General features: G+C 28.4%; 6 protein-coding genes across 6 annotated transcripts; 2 read left to right on the top strand and 4 right to left on the bottom strand.

Moving 5' to 3' along the window:
- Positions 1–107: 107 nt before the first annotated feature.
- Positions 108–701, top strand: GO595_000462 (esterase OVCA2; the record flags this gene model as incomplete). The annotated part of the gene is made up of 1 exon (XM_067917767.1): positions 108–701. The coding sequence occupies one exon, from the start codon at positions 108–110 to the stop codon at positions 699–701; it is 594 nt and encodes a 197-aa protein (XP_067779450.1).
- A 336-nt stretch (positions 702–1,037) lies between these two features.
- GO595_000461 (ras-related protein RABB1c) lies at positions 1,038–1,637 on the bottom strand (the record flags this gene model as incomplete). Its single annotated transcript, XM_067917756.1, has 1 exon — positions 1,038–1,637. One exon carries the CDS (start codon positions 1,635–1,637, stop codon positions 1,038–1,040), a length of 600 nt encoding a protein of 199 aa, XP_067779449.1.
- A 935-nt stretch (positions 1,638–2,572) lies between these two features.
- On the top strand, positions 2,573–3,571 carry GO595_000460 (Ser/Thr protein phosphatase; the record flags this gene model as incomplete). Its single annotated transcript, XM_067917745.1, has 1 exon — positions 2,573–3,571. One exon carries the CDS (start codon positions 2,573–2,575, stop codon positions 3,569–3,571), a length of 999 nt encoding a protein of 332 aa, XP_067779448.1.
- Positions 3,572–12,512: 8,941 nt separating this feature from the next.
- GO595_000459 (Myb-like DNA-binding domain containing protein) lies at positions 12,513–13,295 on the bottom strand (the record flags this gene model as incomplete). Its single annotated transcript, XM_067917733.1, has 1 exon — positions 12,513–13,295. The coding sequence occupies one exon, from the start codon at positions 13,293–13,295 to the stop codon at positions 12,513–12,515; it is 783 nt and encodes a 260-aa protein (XP_067779447.1).
- Positions 13,296–13,851: 556 nt separating this feature from the next.
- Positions 13,852–15,108, bottom strand: GO595_000458 (Actin-like protein 3; the record flags this gene model as incomplete). The annotated part of the gene is made up of 1 exon (XM_067917722.1): positions 13,852–15,108. The coding sequence occupies one exon, from the start codon at positions 15,106–15,108 to the stop codon at positions 13,852–13,854; it is 1,257 nt and encodes a 418-aa protein (XP_067779446.1).
- Positions 15,109–17,961: 2,853 nt separating this feature from the next.
- Positions 17,962–19,158, bottom strand: GO595_000457 (PIKK family atypical protein kinase; the record flags this gene model as incomplete). Its single annotated transcript, XM_067917711.1, has 1 exon — positions 17,962–19,158. One exon carries the CDS (start codon positions 19,156–19,158, stop codon positions 17,962–17,964), a length of 1,197 nt encoding a protein of 398 aa, XP_067779445.1.
- Between the last annotated feature and the right edge of the window lie 378 nt (positions 19,159–19,536).

Here is a 19,536-nt window from a genome sequence, read left to right as displayed (position 1 = left end):
GTTTTTGCTTTGAAAATTGTAAAGTTTACATTTCAAAAGATGATTGATTTCATGTCACTTGTCAAAATTATGGAACTTTATATTAACGGTCGCTGGCGACCAAATTCATGAAGCTCCTTGCGCTTCATGGTCATATTCAAAATGCGAAGAGGTTCAAGGCACAAACTGGTGCCCTTGTGAGCAATCTCAAAAAAATTGGAATTACACTTGTTTACATTGATGGACCAATTATTATTGACAGCGGTTCTGATGATCCTTCTTCTCTAAATCGAACATGGGTTGATGGTGACTCATTGGAAGCATCATATAAAGTTATTCAGGAAGCAAAAGAAAATAATCCTGATTTAGTGGGAATTTTTGGCTTTTCAATGGGTGCAATGCTTGGACTTCAATTAGCCGCACATGCAGCAGTGAATCCATCTTCACCATTTTCTTGGATCAAAATAATTGTTTCAGTTTCTTCTCCATATCCCAAAGAAGATTCTCCACTTCATAGATTGTTTCCATGTACTTGCCAAATTCCTGCTCTTTTTGTCATAGGTTTAACAGATCAAATTGCGCCACCAGAATCACAACGCAGATATTTACAATCATTTCCTAATTCCACTGTTTTTGAGCATGAAGGCGGCCATTATGTTCCATGTGCAAAGAAATTCATTCATCATTATATTGATTTCTTTCAATCTCATCCAATAGATTAAAATAAATTGTTAATTTCAAAGTTTTCTTATTATAAATTAAGCACCCTACAAGGTCTTGTATACTTGTTTGCACTTCAAAACATTGATAATTAAATGCAATGATTTATCATTTTTTAAGAATTCTTAATATATTCCACATAAGATGATCATAGGAGTATTAATTTAACATGTTTAAGATAAAAATGAGAAATCTCATTAATTTTAAAAATTAATTTTTTGTTAATTAACATGTTGACTTTTCTAGGCATTAACACTCCTTAACCCAAGCATTCTCTTGGCGTGGATGAAAACAAATTATTATATAATACTTGAAAAGATTTATTTATTCCAAATGAATCATTTGCAACATCCTCCTTTGGATTCTCTGCCCTTTTCAACATCTACAGTGTGATCGAGGGTGCGAATTCCAATGGAATTATTGTAAACATCATGTACACAATCATTAAAAAGTTTTTCTACACCTTCTCCTGAAAGTGCAGATGTTTCATAGTAAGGTATTCCTTCATTTTCAGCGAATGATCTTGCTTTTTCTGTTTCAACAGTCCTTTGATCAGCAAGATCAATCTTGTTACCTACAATAACAATGTGACAATTTGCTGGTGACATGCTCCTGATATCCTGGATCCAGTCATCTATCTTATCGAATGACGTAGTATCTGTAATATCAAAAACGATTATTGCGCATGCACTATCTCTGTAGTAACTCCGAGTGATTGAACGAAAAACTTCCTGGCCAGCTGTGTCCCATATTTGAACTTTAACTTCTCGGCCATCAATTTGTAGAATTTTAATGGAAAATGTCACCCCTACAGTAACATCATGAATGGGTTGGAACCGATCTTCATCAAATCTAAGTAATAAACATGATTTCCCAACAGCCGAATTCCCTACAATTATGAATTTAAAGCAGATTTGTTCCTGCTGTGGAGGTCCCATTTTTGATTGAAATGTTAACCAACCGCAATTCAATTTGAATCGGAATAAACGGTCGATGGAACACCTGTGTTTCACCTGTAACAGCACCTGTGCCATTTATAATTGATGCTTAATGAAACTAAATTTCAGCATTAAGCAAATGCTTCCTCAAAAATGAGCTGGTATTTAAACTCTGAATCAAATCAAACGTCAAAATTAATTGGTGAAAAAAAATCAATTTTACAATATTATTCAATCAAGCTGAGGTATAACAAAATAATACCTTGAAATATCAAGGTAGCACAATGATATTCTTTCACATTTGATGAGATTGTTGGATTTTATTAGCATGATCCGCCAATTGATTTTTGAAAATGCTTTAGTCAAATAAAATCTGTTTCAATCGAAAATTTAAGAGATGTCAATTGACGCATTTTGATTACTTTACTATTCACACAAAAAAAGCATTTGACACCAAATTCCCATTAATCAAAAAAGGTTCAAAGATACGGCATATTTCAGATTTTTAAAATGATGATTGTCAAGAATTTATTTCACAAGAATCGTATACATATAAATTTTACAAATTAACAATATTCTAAATAATTTCATGGAATCTGTTCATATTTACTCAAACCCTCATTAAAGTTGAAAGCGATGTAGAATTAAAGTTTAATCATTATCAAGATGGATGATAAATACTAATTAGTTTAAACCATCCGTTTTTTTAATCTGAGGCAAACATTGGCACATTTTTTAACACAAAAAGTCATTACGATGGAATTAATTCAAATTTGGTCAGTTGTTTTGTGAGCACTTTTAGCCGAAAACCACCAAATTAACCACGCTTTTTCAAAGACTATATTCAATTTTGAGCTTCGACGACTTCACATGACCGTTAGGCTGCCAATTTCTGCACTTTTGTTTCAAATTCGTCGAACAAAAATTTTGTGTATATGGAATTTGAGGTACTTAACGATCTCGTCTGTCAAGTACTTTTGAGCCAAAATAGGGCTAAAATTGGCTTCCAGTATGTTATAGATAGCCAGCATATCCTTCGTACCCTTTCCTTCGCAAGAAAAATGTTTGAGTCTGAACCTCCACTACTTGAGCTCAATGGGCAATTTGTCGTTGTTGGAGACTTACACGGAAACCTTGATGACATTCTCCGGATCTTCCAGCGTTGCAGATACCCTCCAAAGACTTCCTACCTCTTCCTTGGAGATTATGTTGATAGAGGGAAGTACTCAGTAGAAGTCGTTGTTCTTTTGTTTGCTCTTAAAATCAAGTTCCCTGATAACATATTCCTTTTACGTGGGAACCACGAAACAGAGCAAGTTTCCAAATCATATGGTTTCTTTGATGAATGCAAAGCTAAATACAACGAAGAAGTGTATGCTGCCTTTCTGGATTGTTTTAGCTGGATGCCAATTGCTGCTATAATCAATCAAACCATTTTTTGTATTCATGGAGGAATTTCATCCTCACTTGAATCAATTGAACAGATTAAAGCCATCAAAAGGCCATTAAATTCCCTTCCACATCTCGTTTCTGATTTACTTTGGAGCGACCCATCGGATACTGTTCAAGAATTTGGGCCTAGCGATCGGAAGTGTGGCTGTCTGTTTGGAAGCACAGCCTTAAATTCTTTTCTCGAAAACAATTCTTTGAAATGTCTTATACGTGCACATGAGTTCATGTATAAAGGATTTGAATGGCATTTCGGAAATTGCCTAACAGTTTTTAGCTCGTCAAATTACCAGAAAACTCGTAACATTGCAGCTTACGCGATTGTTAACGAAGATTGTCAAATCAAAACAGAGATCCTTGCGCCTCTAACTGAAGAGTGCATATATAAAAGAAGGATCATCTTTCCCGACTGGCTCTTGGAGAGTCAGTCGCGAAAAGGTATTGATTATATAGAGCCAATTTGTAATAATAAAATTGTAATTTAATTCTTTTTGTATTTATTTCTATTTTTTCTTCAAATTGTTCACCGCAAAAACTTAAGAATTAGGAAAAAGCATAAAAAGGAAACCAAATGAATCGAAATTAAGTCACAACTTGTGAGTCAGAACTAGCATTATGTTACCTAAATATACTGAATTTATGATGAAAATTCGTCTGAATTAAGGCTGGACCTTCTGATACCCTCTGTGTCAAATCATTCACAACTTAATTAATAAGATATTAAATTCGTTTCAATGTTATTTTGCGCTAATAAAAGGCTTCTGTTTATCTATTGAAATGAAATTGTGTTTTATTCAGTATTCACGAAAATCTGAATTTCTTTTGACTTAAAAAACTTTTTACATATATGATATTTTTAAATCCTTCTGCAAAAATTTGATATTTTTTCATAGATAATATTGATACTTTTGGATTAATAAAATATTGATGTAACTTTAATATTAAACCGATAGACAAATTAAACGATAAGAAACTGCTTTTTACAGAAAAAACCGTCGCTAACATTTTCTGATGTTTATGGGAAAAGTTTCTTTGTATTGTGAAATTTTACAGTCAATTCAAAATTGATAATGATCAGAATTTTGTGCGTTATTCCCTTTTTTTTAATGGGAAATGCTCAAAGCAAAGAGGAAAACATCGTGGCGCCGCATTATACAACAAACGAATGGCTCTTAGCATTAGAATCACTTGAAAACATTATTTTCAATATAAACGATAATAATCTTATTGAGTCTGTAGAATCAACAATAAATTTTTTTAATGCTAATATATTTCCATTCCCTATCTTGACTTATAGTCGAATGATTTATTCATCATGTATAGCACAAAAGAAAGATTTTGATGTCTATCTTAATTTCATGATAGATACTGAAAATAAATTAAATACAAATGATTCTATTATTATTAATACATTTTCGCATTATCTTCTTAATTTGTCTTCTCAAGAATCATACTTTCTTCTTGGAAGAATGATTGATTTAAATTTAATTTCTTCAAATTTAATCAAAAATAAAAAAACATTTTATTTTGCAAATTATCTGGAAACAGAAACAATAAACATATTAAAATCCTCTACTCAAACACCATTTTATTATTATTTCAATGAAAATTATGAAGAACTTTCAAAAAATAATTGGGAACTTCATAAGCAATTAATAAAAGAAGGTGTTAATCCAAATAAAATTGCAAAAATTATTCGAAATGATGAAATCGGAAAACTTCAAGAAATGTCAACACAAAATGATTTTGATTATAATCAGACGATTAAACCATCACTTTATGAAAGATATTCATTTATTAATGAGGAAAATGTTTCGTTAATTGATTATGCAGCATTTTTTTCTTCTATAAAATGTTTTAAATATTTACTTATGAATGGAGCAAATGTAGAAAACACAGGTAAATATGCAATTGCAGGTGGAAATGAAGAAATAATTCATTTATGTGAACAAAATCATTCATCATTTGAAAATGCATATGAAACAGCAATTATGTTTCATCGAAACGATATTTTTAAATATATTTATGAGAATACATTTAATTCGAACATAAGTGACTGTTTGTTTTTATTTACGAAAGTCTATGCGTAAATATTGGGTTATTTAATAATTTTCTTGAGCAAAAAGAAATAAATTTTAATTATAAAAATGATTTAATATTTTGTTTGAATTTGATTTTTCAATAAAATATTTGGTACTTATTCAAAATATTATATCAGCACTTATAAGTGCATCTAAAAATGGTCATTTAGAAATTGTGAAATTTCTTCTTGAACAAGAAGGAATTGATATTAATATTGGAGATATCTATTTTTGGCTTTTAAATTATAATTTGTTGATTTGATATTTTAAAATAATATTTGGAAATTATTTACTTTATTTAGAACAGCACTTATATGGGCATCTAAAAATGATTATATAGAAATTGTGAAATTAATTCTTGAACAAAAGGGAATTGACATTAATGCTAAAGATATTTTTTTATGTTATTTAAAATTTATTTTAATAATTTGATATCTCAAAATAATATTTGGAACTTGTTAAATATATTTAAGACAGCACTTATGATAGTATCTTTAAATAATAATATAGATATAGCTAAATTACTTCTTGAAAAAGAAGGAAATGGAAATAATGCTAAAATCATTTTTTTGTTTAATATAGATATTATTTTTTGAATATGATGCTTTTAAATTATATTTAGAAATTATTTGAGTTGTTTGAATTAGCAGTTGGATATGCATCCTTAAATGGAAATCTGAAAATCATTAAATTATTTCTCGAACAAAAAGGAATTGATATTAGAACTAAAAGTATTTAATTATGTGATTTAATATAAATTTTGATAATTTTATATTATTTCTTAAAGTTTTTCGGTAAATATTTAAATTATTTGAAGTAGCACTTATTTTAGCATCTAGAAATGGTCACATGGAAATTGTTAAATTACTTATTGAACAAGAAGGAATTAATATCAATGCTAAAAGAATTTTTGAATATAATTTTATTTTTATTTCAAGAATTTTATATTTTGAAATAATATTTGGGATTTGTTTTACTTATTTTCTGCACTTATGGAAGCATCTAAAAATGGTCATACAGAAATAGTTAAATTACTTCTTAAACAAGATAGAATTAATATTAACATTAAAGATATTAATATGTTTTATTTAATTTTTATGTTCATTATTTGATATTTCATAAGAATTTTTGGAAATTATTTGAATTATTTAATACATCACTTATTTGGGCATCTAAAAATGGTCATACAGAAATAGTTAAAGCAATTGTTGAACAGAAAGGAATTAATATTAATGTTAAAAATATTTTAAAGCTTTATTTAGAATTTCATTTAATAGTTTGATGTTTCATCATGAAACTTGGAAATTATTTGAATTATTTAAAACAGCACTTATTTATGCATCTGATGGTAATCATATAGAAATTGTTAAGACACTTCTTGAACAAAATGGAATTGATATCAATGCTAAAAATATTAAAATACTTTATTTAGAATTTATTTTAATAATTTGATATTTTAAAGTAATATTTGGAAATTATTAATATTATTTGAAACAGAACTTATTTGGGCATCTAAAAATGGACATACAGAAATAGTTAAATTACTTCTAGAACAAAAAGGAATTGATGTTGATGCAAAAAATATTCATTAATTTTATTATTATTTTATTATAATAATTTGAAATTTCATTACAAAATTTGGAATTTATTGTGATTCATTGAAACAGCTCTTATATGTGCATCTGTAAATGGTCACACGGAAATAGTAAAATCACTTCTTAAGCAAAAAGGAATTGATATTAATACTAAGGGTAGTTAATTATTTTATTTAGAATATGTTTTAATCATTCTATGTTATTAATAAATATCATTTGGAAATCATTTATATTATTTTATACACCACTTATGTGGGCATCTAAAAATGGTCATGCAGAAATTGTTAAATTACTCCTTGAACAAAAAGGAATTAATATTAATGCTAAAGATATTTATTTGTTTTGTTTGGAGTATATTTTAATCAGTTTATTTTGTTTCAAAAATTTTATTGGGAATTATTTAAATTGTTTGATACCGCAATAATTTTGGCATCTAAAAATGGACGTACAGAAATTGTTAAATTACTTCTTGAACAAAAAGACATAAATATTAATGCTAAAAATATTTATTTATTATATTTAGAATTTATCTTAACAATTTGAAATTTCATTATAATGTTTGGAAGTTATCCAAATTATTTGATACAGCACTTATTCTTGCATCTGAAGGTGGTTACGTAGAAATAGTTAAATTACTTCTTGAACAAAAAGGCATAAATATTCATGCTAAAAATATTTATCTGGCTTTTTTATTGTTTATTTTAATAACTTTATGTTTAATGCAAATATTTAGAACTAATTAGAATTATATAATTCAGCACTTATGTATGCATCTAGTAAAGGTTACACAAATATAGTGAAATTATTTCCTAAATGAAAGACAAAAATTAAGATTTTCCTTCTTCAAATATTTTTATGAAAACAAATTAGAAGAAATTCATAATCTAGAAGAGTTAGGAATTAAATGTATTTTATATCATAACTATGATATTTTTGAATTTATGAATAAAGAAGGAATGGAAATCAACTGTTTTAATTTTTTTGTACTTAATTTTTATTGGATTAATATGGCATTTAATATTTTCCCCAACGGTTAAAAGTGTACAATTTTTAATTTCCAACGTACAGCTTTAACGCCAAAAAGACGATCAAAAATTGTTTGCCAACAAAGTGGACAATTTCTTAATGTCCAATGGTCAAATTTTTGTAGCCGGCACTGTATCAAAATTAAAGATAAAAGAATTAAGAACAAACGGAAACAAAAATGTATCGGCAAATCAGAAATTTCTTTGGTTAACTGTGAAAGTGCCAAAAAAGTTTACCTTATGTAAATAAAGATAATAAATCTCAGAAAATTAAGTTAACTACAACACATCCAGATTTGATTATGTTCGACCCAACACATTATATTGTATGGCCATTGGAAACAATTAAAATTAGAACGCTGTTTTTGCCTAATGATAGTGTGGGAGATGTAAAAATTAGAGTATTTGTACATGAAATTGGATTAAATGCTGATCCAGCTGAATACTTGAAAATTTTAGTGCATTATAAGAAAGCTAACTTTTGTTTATAAATAAAATATAATGTTTCTTAATTTTATTAAAAATATTAATAATCACTAAATAGCATTATATGATTTATAAGTTTTGCTTTATATCTGAAGACATATTTTAATATTGAATAGATTGATAATTTTGCAAGAGATAAAAATTAGCGTTATAAAGAAGATTAAATTTATAATAAAGAATTATCTTGTAAATTGTGTATATTAGAAACGCCATGTGTTCCGTTGTGACACTCAATTTTTTTTTCTAATTATAAAACATCATGCTTCGAATTTTTCAATATATTTTTTGTTCTTAATTTTAATATAATATCATACATTCCAGATTCATTCTATGTCAGTTTACATCATTTTTGTATAATCCTGCAAGAAATTATAAGGGCCCCACAATTTCTACATACAAATATTTGAGGCTCAAAATGGCAAAATTCTATATATGACCATTTATAATGCCAAAAAACAGAATTTTCATAATTTTTTAAAATTGAATTTATTAAATTATTAATCAAACACATAAATTGATATAATAATTTATTTGAATTCTTCAACAATTATTAGACCTGGTACAATTGTCATTTTTCTTGTATTTCAAAAGCTTGAGTCTCGATTAAAAATATGTTTTCTACTTCTATTTAATTTATAATCGAAAATGAAGATTTGGTGTATATTGAAGAAGATTTTGAATTAGAATTTTTCACGAAGTAAATTTGCTATTTCTGTGGAACCTTTTTGTTGTGAAATTTGAAGTGCTGTTTCAAATTATTTAAACATATTCTAAATTATTCAAATGAATATCTTTTGCATTAACATCAATTCCTTTATCTAAAAGTAATTTTACTATATCTATATTATTATTTCTAACTGCTATATGAAGTGCTGTTTCAAATTATCAAAACATATTCCAAATTATTAATACATATTCCAAATTATTAAAACATATTATAAATTATTCAAATAAATAGTTTTTGCATTAACATCAATTCCTTCTTTATCTAAAAGTAAATTTACTATATCTATATTATTATTTCTAACTGCTATATGAAGTGCTGTTTCAAATTATTAAAACATATCCAAAATTATTAAAACATATATAAAATTATTAAAACATATTCCAAATTATTCAAATGAATATTTTTTGCATTAACATCAATTCCTTTATCTAAAAGTAAATTTACTATTTCTATATAATTATTTCTAACTGCTATATGAAGTGCTGTTTCAAATTATTAAAACATATTTCAAATTATTAAAACATATATAAAATTATTAAAACATATATAAAATTATTAAAACATATTCCAAATTATTCAAATGAATATTTTTTGCATTAACATCAATTCCTTTATCTAAAAGTAAATTTACTATATCTATATTATTATTTCTAACTGCTATATGAAGTGCTGTTTCAAATTATTAAAACATATCCAAAATTATTAAAACATATATAAAATTATTAAAACATATTCCAAATTATTCAAATGAATATTTTTTGCATTAACATCAATTCCTTTATCTAAAAGTAAATTTACTATATCTATATTATTATTTCTAACTGCTATATGAAGTGATGTTTCAAATTATTAAAACATATTTCAAATTATTAAAACATATATAAAATTATTCAAATGAATATTTTTTGCATTTACATCGATTCCTTTTTGTTCTAAAATATATTTTACAAGTTCAAAATTTCCTGATTCTGAAGCATATGGCAAAATATTTTTTGGAATTTGATTATTTTGAAGAAAATATTGAACGAGATATAAATTTCCATTTCTTGCTGATTCATTTATATTATAAGCATTAACATTAATTCCTTTTTCTTCCAAAAATGATAAAATATCATAATTATCTTTTTTGATACAAAAACTTACCAAATAATTTGTATCTTCAGACATTTTCGGCATTGATTGTATTTTTCTAATTTATTCTCATAAATATATTTAAAGATATCATTTCGATGAAATTCTATTGCTGTTTCATATGCATTATTAAATGATGAATGATTTTGTTCACATAAATAAAATATTTCTAGGTTTCCACCTGCAATTGCATATTTACCTGTATTATTTACTTTTGCACCATTCATAAGTAAATATTTAAAACATTTTATAGAAGAAAAAAATGCTGCATAATCAATTAATGTAACATTTCTTTGATTAACAAATGAACATCTTTCATAAAGTGATGGTTCAATTGTTTGATTAAAATTAAAATTTGTTTGTGATGATATTTCTTGAAGTTTTTCGATTTCATCATTTCGAATTATTTTTGCAATTTCATTTGGATTATGTCCTTCTTTGATTAATTGCTTATGAAGCTCCCAATCATTCTTTGATAATTCTTCATAATTTTTTTGAATATATTCAGTAAATTTATAATCCCCTAATTCTTTAATTGTTTCATTTGGCATGTATTGCACAAAGTATCCTTTAGAATCATATGAATGTTTTATATTTTGAATGATTTTTTTATCAAGTAAATTATCTTCAATCATTTCTGCAAGAAGATAATATGATTCTTGTGTATTTTTACAAACAAGAAAATGTCCATATATATCAAAAATGTCAATTTCTTTATGAATGTTCATTTCTAGTTTTTTGATTTCTTTAAGAAAATCCAAATATAAATCAATATCTTTCATTCGCATGATGGCAATTGCATATGTAATCCTAACAATAATTATATTAAAAGATAATGGACAAATATCATCAAATTTACTTATGATTGATTTTGATGATTGAACAATATTTTCTTTGTTTAAATTGAATATTAAATTCTTAATATATTGTAATGTTTCCCGGGAAACGAATTCGTTTTTATGATCGCTTTTTACTTGAGATTCCATATGAAATGCCACTTTTGTGTCAATTTATTGATAATTGAATGTAATGTATAGTTTACATAATCGTTTTCATCTCAAATACGAGCTAGGCCGCCGATATGCGGAAATAAACCGTCGAATATAAACCAAAGTGTGAATTTCAGGAATGGGGTTCCTGAACAATATAAAAATTTTTGTGATATCATTGATTGTGTAAATTTCATTATAAGTTTTCATCATGAAAGTAAAATGTTTGAAAGCCTAAAATATTTTGAGGCAACTTGCACTTTATTTATTATTATTATTTTAGGTATTCGTAATACAGCTTATGTATTTGTTAATAATATTTTTCAAAAATTCTTTCCACTTTTGCAACAAGGGTTTTTTGACATTGCGCTTTACAAATTTTTTGGAAATCCCTATTTTGAACTTAAGAATTTTGTGAGCTTAAGGAGATGCTTGAAACATTATAAATAATTCCAAATTTTTAAAAAAATCTATAATAAGTAAGGTTGGTTGACCCATACAGGTAAATATGCAATTGCCGGTGGAAACCTAGAAATATTTCATTTATGTGAACAAAATCATTCATCATTTAATGGTGCATTTGAAACAGCAATAGAATTTCATCGAAATGATATCTTTAAATATATTTATGAAAATGGAAATATATCAAATGCTGATGAAAAAATCAATGCTTTAGCATGTATTAATGAGGATAATTATGAAATTTTAACATTTTTTTAAAAAAAAGGTATAAAAGTCAACAGCAATGTTGTAAATGCATCAGCAAGAAATGGAAATTTATATCTCGTTAAATATTTCCTTCAAAATAATCAAATTCCAAAAAATATTTTATTATTTGCTTCAGAATCAGGAAATATTGAACTTGTGAAATATGTTTTAGAACAAAAAGGAATCGATGTTAATGCAAAAAATATTCATTTGAATAATTTTATATATGTTTTAATAATTTGAAATATGTTTTAATAATTTGAAACAGCACTTCATATAGCAGTCAAGAATAATAATATAGAAATAGTAAAATTACTTTTAGATAAAGGAATTGATGTTAATGCAATAAATATTCATTTGAATAATTTGGAATATGTTTTAATAATTTGGAATATGTTTTAATAATTTGAAACAGCACTTCATATAGCAGTTAGAAATAATAATATATAAAATTTACATATCGATTAATAATGTTTTAAATTCCAAAAAATTCTTGTTCTAGAGCTGTCACTTTTTACCCAAATTTGCATCTCCTTCTAATCAAAAGCATTTTTTATTTTACACACGCTTTCGCTTGACAACTTTATGAACGTAACAATTTCAAATCATTTTCAGAGGACTACACAAATTTAGCTAAATCACATCAATTATTAGAAATGCTAATTTTTTCAAAATCAATTTTTTTTATGATTTACATACATTTCGTGAAATAAGGTTATGGAAATTAAGCCTATTTTCCTCAAGAGATATAGAAGTTTCGCATCCATTCGGGGATCCCTTAAAAGTAGGCAGAGCAAAGCAGTTAATCGTCATAATTGCCGGAAGGCCATTGATCATTTGTATTGGCGATCCACATTCAGATTCATTATCCTCGTTATCCTGAATAATTTTTGTGGATTGATCCTTTGGCTTCCTTCCTCGCTTACGATATTCCGGTTCTCCGTTAGCTATTCTTTCTATTCTCCTCTTCAAAGAAGAGTTCCATCTGTTCTTAACGCAATTATCAGTTCTCCCTTCGAAATACTTCGAAATCAGTGTCCACTGATTCCCAAATTCTTTGTGTAGTTGTATTAATCGCTGGTCTTCTTCAAGAGTCCATGATTTTTTTGTAACTGTTGGGCTTAAATGATTTGTCCATCTTTCTCTGCATTGCTTCCCAATCCTTCCTGGAAGAAGCTTTGCGAGTTTGTACCAATCCTTAGCTCCATTAATTTGAACAAAGTTCCGTATAATTTGGTCTTCTTCATATGTCCAAGATCCTTTTACAAGCTTTGGATTAAGTACTTTCTCCCATCTTCCTGCAATCTGTTGTGCTGTCTTTCCTTTGAAAAGAGGGACTAAAGAACACCAAGAAATTGATGGATTTTGATTCATCAGATTCGTTAAATATTGGTCTTCTTCCTTAGTCCATTTATTGCTCTGTGTTTGGTTCCTTGAACGTGTTGGTGCAAGTGGTGAGAAATTCATGAGAAAAAATGAATGTACGTTTAAAAATGTGAATTAATCAGAGAAAATCAAAACGCATCAAGTGATTTTTGAATGGTTTACATTTTAGCTGACGGTTCTTGTGGAAGTTTAATGAAAAACTATATTAACCCAAAATTGATATTTTATGTGATTACCAAAAGTTCTTCACAGAATTGTACTAACAAGTAAAAATATGTGATTAAAATAGATGTAAGTATGAGCAAAAAGGAAAAATGAAATGAACTTTAGAAATAACCGTTTCTTGAAATCGTCTTTTAAGTCAAAATTAACTTAGTCTGTGAGAGTTGGAAATGAACATGTTAATTTAAATATTTTTCATCAATGAAAATGCTTGATATCATATTTATGAAAAGGTAACGAAATCAATATAAATCAGTTTTCTTTGTATGGCTCCAATTCTTTTGCAATGAATTTTTAATTTTGAAGGAAATACGTATCGTACATTGAATAAAGCACACAAATTTTCACTTTTTCTAATGTCCAAAATCTGCCTTCAAGAAAATAAAATGTTTCATAGGAAAACTGTTTAATGACTTTACACAGCGCTCTCACCGAACATTGCGCTTGCTCTGGCGATTGATGGTCCAACCTCATCATATTGCATTTTCGTATGGCACTTATTCAAAAATGCCTTTCCACCTTGTGCCAACATAGCACCACCGTACCACACAGCGTACTGTTGTCTTCTATGTTCGACAATTCTCACTGGTACTTTACCTGCTTCAATCTTCCTATTGATTCTCTTTGATTCTCTTTCGGCGTTTTCTCTTAATCTTTCGTCAACTAATACTTGAATATCTCCTTGCAACCTTCCAGCGAGTCCCTTAAATGTTGTTGAACCACCAGACAAAACAATGTTGTTGTAAAGTTGCATACGGTTAGTGATCGGCGATAATTGAATGGCACGATCAATAAGCACTGAAATTGGAGTAGTGTATTCACTGCTGACAAGTTCGGGCGAGAACCAGACTTCCGGTGCGAGGAAACGTTCGTAACCTACTTCGCATTCGAATGGCTTACCAGTCTTAGATGAAACGCCACGGTACTTTTCGATGTACTTGGAACGATTCTTATCGAACATGGCAAAGGTGGCACTTGGATGCTTGGATACTTTGCAGAAACGTTCTTTGATGTCACGAGCTGCATTGAAACGATCTTCAGGTGGTACTTGTGGTTCACGATCTTTCAATAAATCGGCAATGAAAAGAGTCATTTCACGCCCTGCAACAGGGACGTGTTGAATGGCATTAGAAATGGGATAACCTTCGACAACTGGAATGATATGTGTAACACCATCTCCTGAATCAACAACACAGCCTGTTGATGAACGTTGACCTTCTTTAGTCCATGAAGCAGCAATGGCTAACATAGCTTGCATACCAATATAAAGATAAGGTACATTGAAAGTTTCGAACATAATTTCAGCGGTGTATTCACGATTATCAGGTGAGTTTAATGGTGGTTCAGTAAGAAGAATTGGATGATCTTCGGGTTCGCAACGAAGATATTTGAAGAGACATTGTTCCCAAAATTGTTCAATTTTATCCCAGTCTTCAATTTGACCATGTTTCATGATGTTAGTGTTGGGATATAAGGTTTGGTTTTGAATGGCTTCGTAGCCAATATAGAAATCAAGATCTTCAGTGCCAGTCATTTGAGCTTGAGAGACATTCTTGAGATCTCTGTTACCAATAAGAGTGGGAATAATGTAGTCAGGGCGATTGTTTGTGGAGTATCCCATTTTGGTATAACCTGTACCAACATCAATGATAACAGGAGTGTCTATAGACATTTTTAATTAGTGGAGGTTTTGCTTCAAAAAGTGATGGAAACCGAAAAAAGTGGACAAATAAAGGTGGTAAAAAAGTGACATATATTTAAATGAAGGAAAATAAAAATTAATTTATTAAAAAAAATCAAAAGCAAATTGAAATTAATCACATGATAAATTTGAATGTTGAGTATTAATTTAAATCATGATGATCATTAATTTTTATTAATAAAACATAATGTTGTTTCCACTATCAAGTTTCCTTATACATTTATTGGTAGGACTTTGTATTGTAGGATATTCGACTTTTTTGTAAACTTCACATTTTGTTTCTCCACTTTTTGAACGTTGTGAAGTTTGATCGGTTCTAAAATGAAACGGTCGCTGATATAAACTTGTGAAACAACAAAATTTCGTTATGGCAGGCATATCTACGATTTCAATCATAGGATTCATTATTTTTTCGATTTCAGTAATACTTTTTATCATGTCAACAATTTGGGTTTGCGCATGTTCAAGGAAAGTTATTAAAGACCTCTCATCATCAGCTGATGTAGAAGATATGTTCCCAGAAGTTGAATGTGAAAGGTAAAGAAGTTACTCTTTAGTGTATACTGATCAGCGTTACTTAGTAAACAAGATTTTTTTTTTATTAATTATCCAAAAAAAATTACAAATCATTTTAGTTATATTTAACAAAATTTACCATATGTGTGAAACAACAAAAAGCTGTAAAAGAAAAAAGAAAAAATATGGTTAGATCCTATAATTTCCTTTTAAAACTCCTGGTCCTTTTCCAGGAATTTTCCCTCTTTGTACCATGATGTCAAAAGCTATGTTTATCAAATCCGGTGTAAGTGGAGCATTTTCAGGTGAAAGTTTCCTTGCTGTTTCAACTAATTCTGCTGCAAATATGCGTGCTGCATGGGAAACCAAAATTGCAGATTGATATTTCACACTTACACCAACAGGTGCATTTTTTAACATTATATCTCTTGTAACATTTGGTTTGATAGAACAATTCATCCCATTGAAAAAAATATATCTAACTTTTTCTTCTTCTTTAAGCGCTTTATTTTGCTGTAATGCATTTTGTTCTTGAGCCTTTTTATGAATTTCGCAATAATTTTGGGAATTAGATCTCTTCATTTTTTATTTTTTTTAGATTCAATGAAAGAGAAGGACGTTTAATCTAAATTTTGAAGCCGTTTGTTTACTTGTTCCTCATGAATAATTTGTTTTACAAAAATATTTTTTGGAATCATGAAAAACATTTCAAATAATCAATTTTAAAATGGTTTTTATCGAGTTATTTTTAATTTTTATAAGGATATTCTTATTCGAAAATTGGAGTTAGATCTGATAGGGCACTTTGAAATTTTATGGGAAAAATGAATATCAAACAATTACAACGAATTATGTGTTGATCCAGTTCTTCTAACAGAAGCCCCAGTGAATCCAAAGATTGGCCTTGAAAAGATGATCCAACTTCAATTTGAAACATTCAACGTTCCAGCATTCTATGTTGGCATTCAAGCCGTTTGTCAAACTGTACCACTGGTATTGTTTTAGATTCAGGCAAAAGTGTTTCCCAACAACATGTTGTTCCAATTTACAAAGGTTATTCATTTTCACGTTCCACCAAGGGAATCAAACTTATATTACACAGTATCTTATAAATTTGTTTGATAGCCGTGATGATATATTCATAATATATTCTGATCGGAAATTTGTCAATAACATCAAAGAAACTCTTTCTTATGTTGCACTTGATTTTGATGAAAAGATGGGGGCAGCTTCCACATCCGAATGCGATATCTAATGCACACTTCCTAATGGCATTGCGATCACAATCGGCAACGAGCGCTTCAAATATGCAGAACTTCTTTCAAGCCGCGCTTCGATGGTTTCGATTTTAAAGGCGTCAACAAAACTCTTTTCGCACCAACATTCGTAAAGATTTTTCGCTAATGTTTTTCTTTCTGGTGGTAACGCAATGTTTTGAAGGATTTCAGGAACGTATAGAGAATGAATTCCTTAACCACGCGCGGTAGACAATGAAAAAAAAATGTCGCAGCATACCCTTCTTTAGCTAAAGAACCGAAATACGCTGCGTGGAATGGAGGGAGGAAGATCGCATCGCTTCAAGTGGTTATTACTCGGAAGAAATACGATGAAGAAGGGCCAGGTTTTATCCACCGGAAGTGTTTCTAAATAATTTTATATTCGGATTTTCCATTTTTTTGTTTATGAAAATAGAGCTTAATAATTTGATAATTTTAAGAATGAGTTTTACGATTTGTTTTTCTAAACTATTTGTGGAAACGTTTCAAAATAATTTTGTATTCGGATTTTTTTTCATGAAAATAATCGAAAAATATTTGATAAATTTGTTTTTGTAATTTGATCATATTTTTACAGTTATTCCACATGAAGTATGTCAAGTGTAAAAATGTTGGATAGAAATATAAGATTTTCATCCAAAGAAATCATATATGATTTAAAGGGAATACTCTGATGAACCATATTTCAATGAAGAGCTTTTGTTTAAAAATGATTTATATCGATGTAATCTGCTTTATGATCTTAAATAAAAATCATAAATTCAAGATTTTATAAATTACATTGGGTAAAAGTCAATATCTCATTTAAAACTTAAATATATCTAAATAAGAAATACATTTCTTCATGACAAATTTATTAAATACAAAGATATATTCATTAAATATATAAATCATCATGTAGAATCATGTTAAATTTTTTCACATGATTTACATATGTACATGATACATCTTATGATGTAAAAATTTCTTCAATAATTCATATTTTTACCATAAAAAAAATATTTTCATGTTACTCTATTTTTAATAATAATTACCAATATGGGCACCAGCCAGCATAATGTGACCCATATCTATATGGATCACTTGCTTGCTCTATCAATTTCTCCACATGTTCTTCCACTCCAAGATCTTTTTGGTTTTCATCATAACCCGGAAGCATCCAATCGTTACCTTTTAGTTTCTCTCCCACTCTATCGATTATTGCAGTTTGCATTTTAACTTTACCAAGTCTTTCCACAGCTTCTATTGGCTCATGAACGAAGATTTCCAATAAAGCGACAATCGACTCCTTACTTTCCCTTAATATCCACATTACATCTTCGCAAGTTTTCCTAAAAATGCCTTCAACCGAACCATTATCCAAAGCATTTACGATCATTCTTGTTAATCTAAATGGAACTTTCTCAGGGAAAACATTTCTTAGTATTGCAGCTTCAAAAGAATCTCCGAAATCGATATGTATAACTTTACCTGTTTCCCTTTGCACCATTATATTTGATGGATGTCTATCGCCTAAACCTATAACATAACCAACAATTGATATCAAAGCTGTTGTTACTGTAAAATTAATGTTTTTCGTCATCCAAACATTAGCGTTCGGTGAACGTAACCATAAAATTTCGCGAATTTCATTTGCGTTACATTGTTGAGAAACGCATTCAAATGTTTCAAGTTTTTGTATCTCTGAAAGTTGAGAACCAACTCTACCGACAATATTCATGACAATTTCGAGTTCTATTGATTGAGAACGTTGATGAAGTGCTCTATGTTCATTAATCATTTGATGTAAAGTATCAGCGCCTGTTACCCAAGTAATTAAACCTGCATTAGGTGCCAAAGGAATTATAGCGTATTTCGTAATTTGCATATTCATTTCACGTGTGGTACGATTATGATTAAGTAATGTATTTATCAAATTAAAAAATTGCATTACACGTTCATCTAATCGAATATCTTCATTACCTTTTAATAAGAACTTAACTTTTTCATGTGTTGAAGAGTTCATAAATACACAACGTGGATGTTGTTGTGTACTTAGTACTTGTAGAGCAGGCTCAATAGAATATAATGTAGGAACAGGATGTTCTACGGAATATGTACCAGGTATCGCAATTTTAAAATCACGTTTTAATGCAAGTTGTTCGGAGACTTTCGGTAATAATATTAATTCCAATTTTTTAACTCTATCTATAAGCATACTAAATAAATGTTTGAAGTTTTCCCACATTTTAGCAATTGAATGTTTTTTATGTATACGAAAATTGCCTTGACATTGTTGAATAATTGGATCATATAAACGTATGAACAAACGATCGAAATCACATTTAGGTGATTCATAACGTTTAAATTGTTTTGTTAATATTTCATTCATTTTGTTATAATCTTTGTTCTTATAATAACGTGAAGCACAATCAATAGTAAATATCCATTCTTCAAACCAAGAAATTGCTGAACGTAACATTCCTTCAACAAATAATTCGGCATCATTTGATACTTCTGAATGTTTCTTACCCATATATAATAATAAATCTTTAGCAATTGATACTTTTTGTTGATCATCACAAGATTTATATAATCGTAAAGGATAAAATAAAGCTTGAAAATG

This window comes from Histomonas meleagridis (genome assembly GCF_020186115.1).
Source record: "Histomonas meleagridis strain 2922-C6/04-10x chromosome Unknown contig_10, whole genome shotgun sequence".
NCBI classification, from domain to species: Eukaryota; Parabasalia; order Tritrichomonadida; family Dientamoebidae; genus Histomonas; species Histomonas meleagridis.
This window is presented reverse-complemented; position numbering and strand designations above follow the sequence as displayed.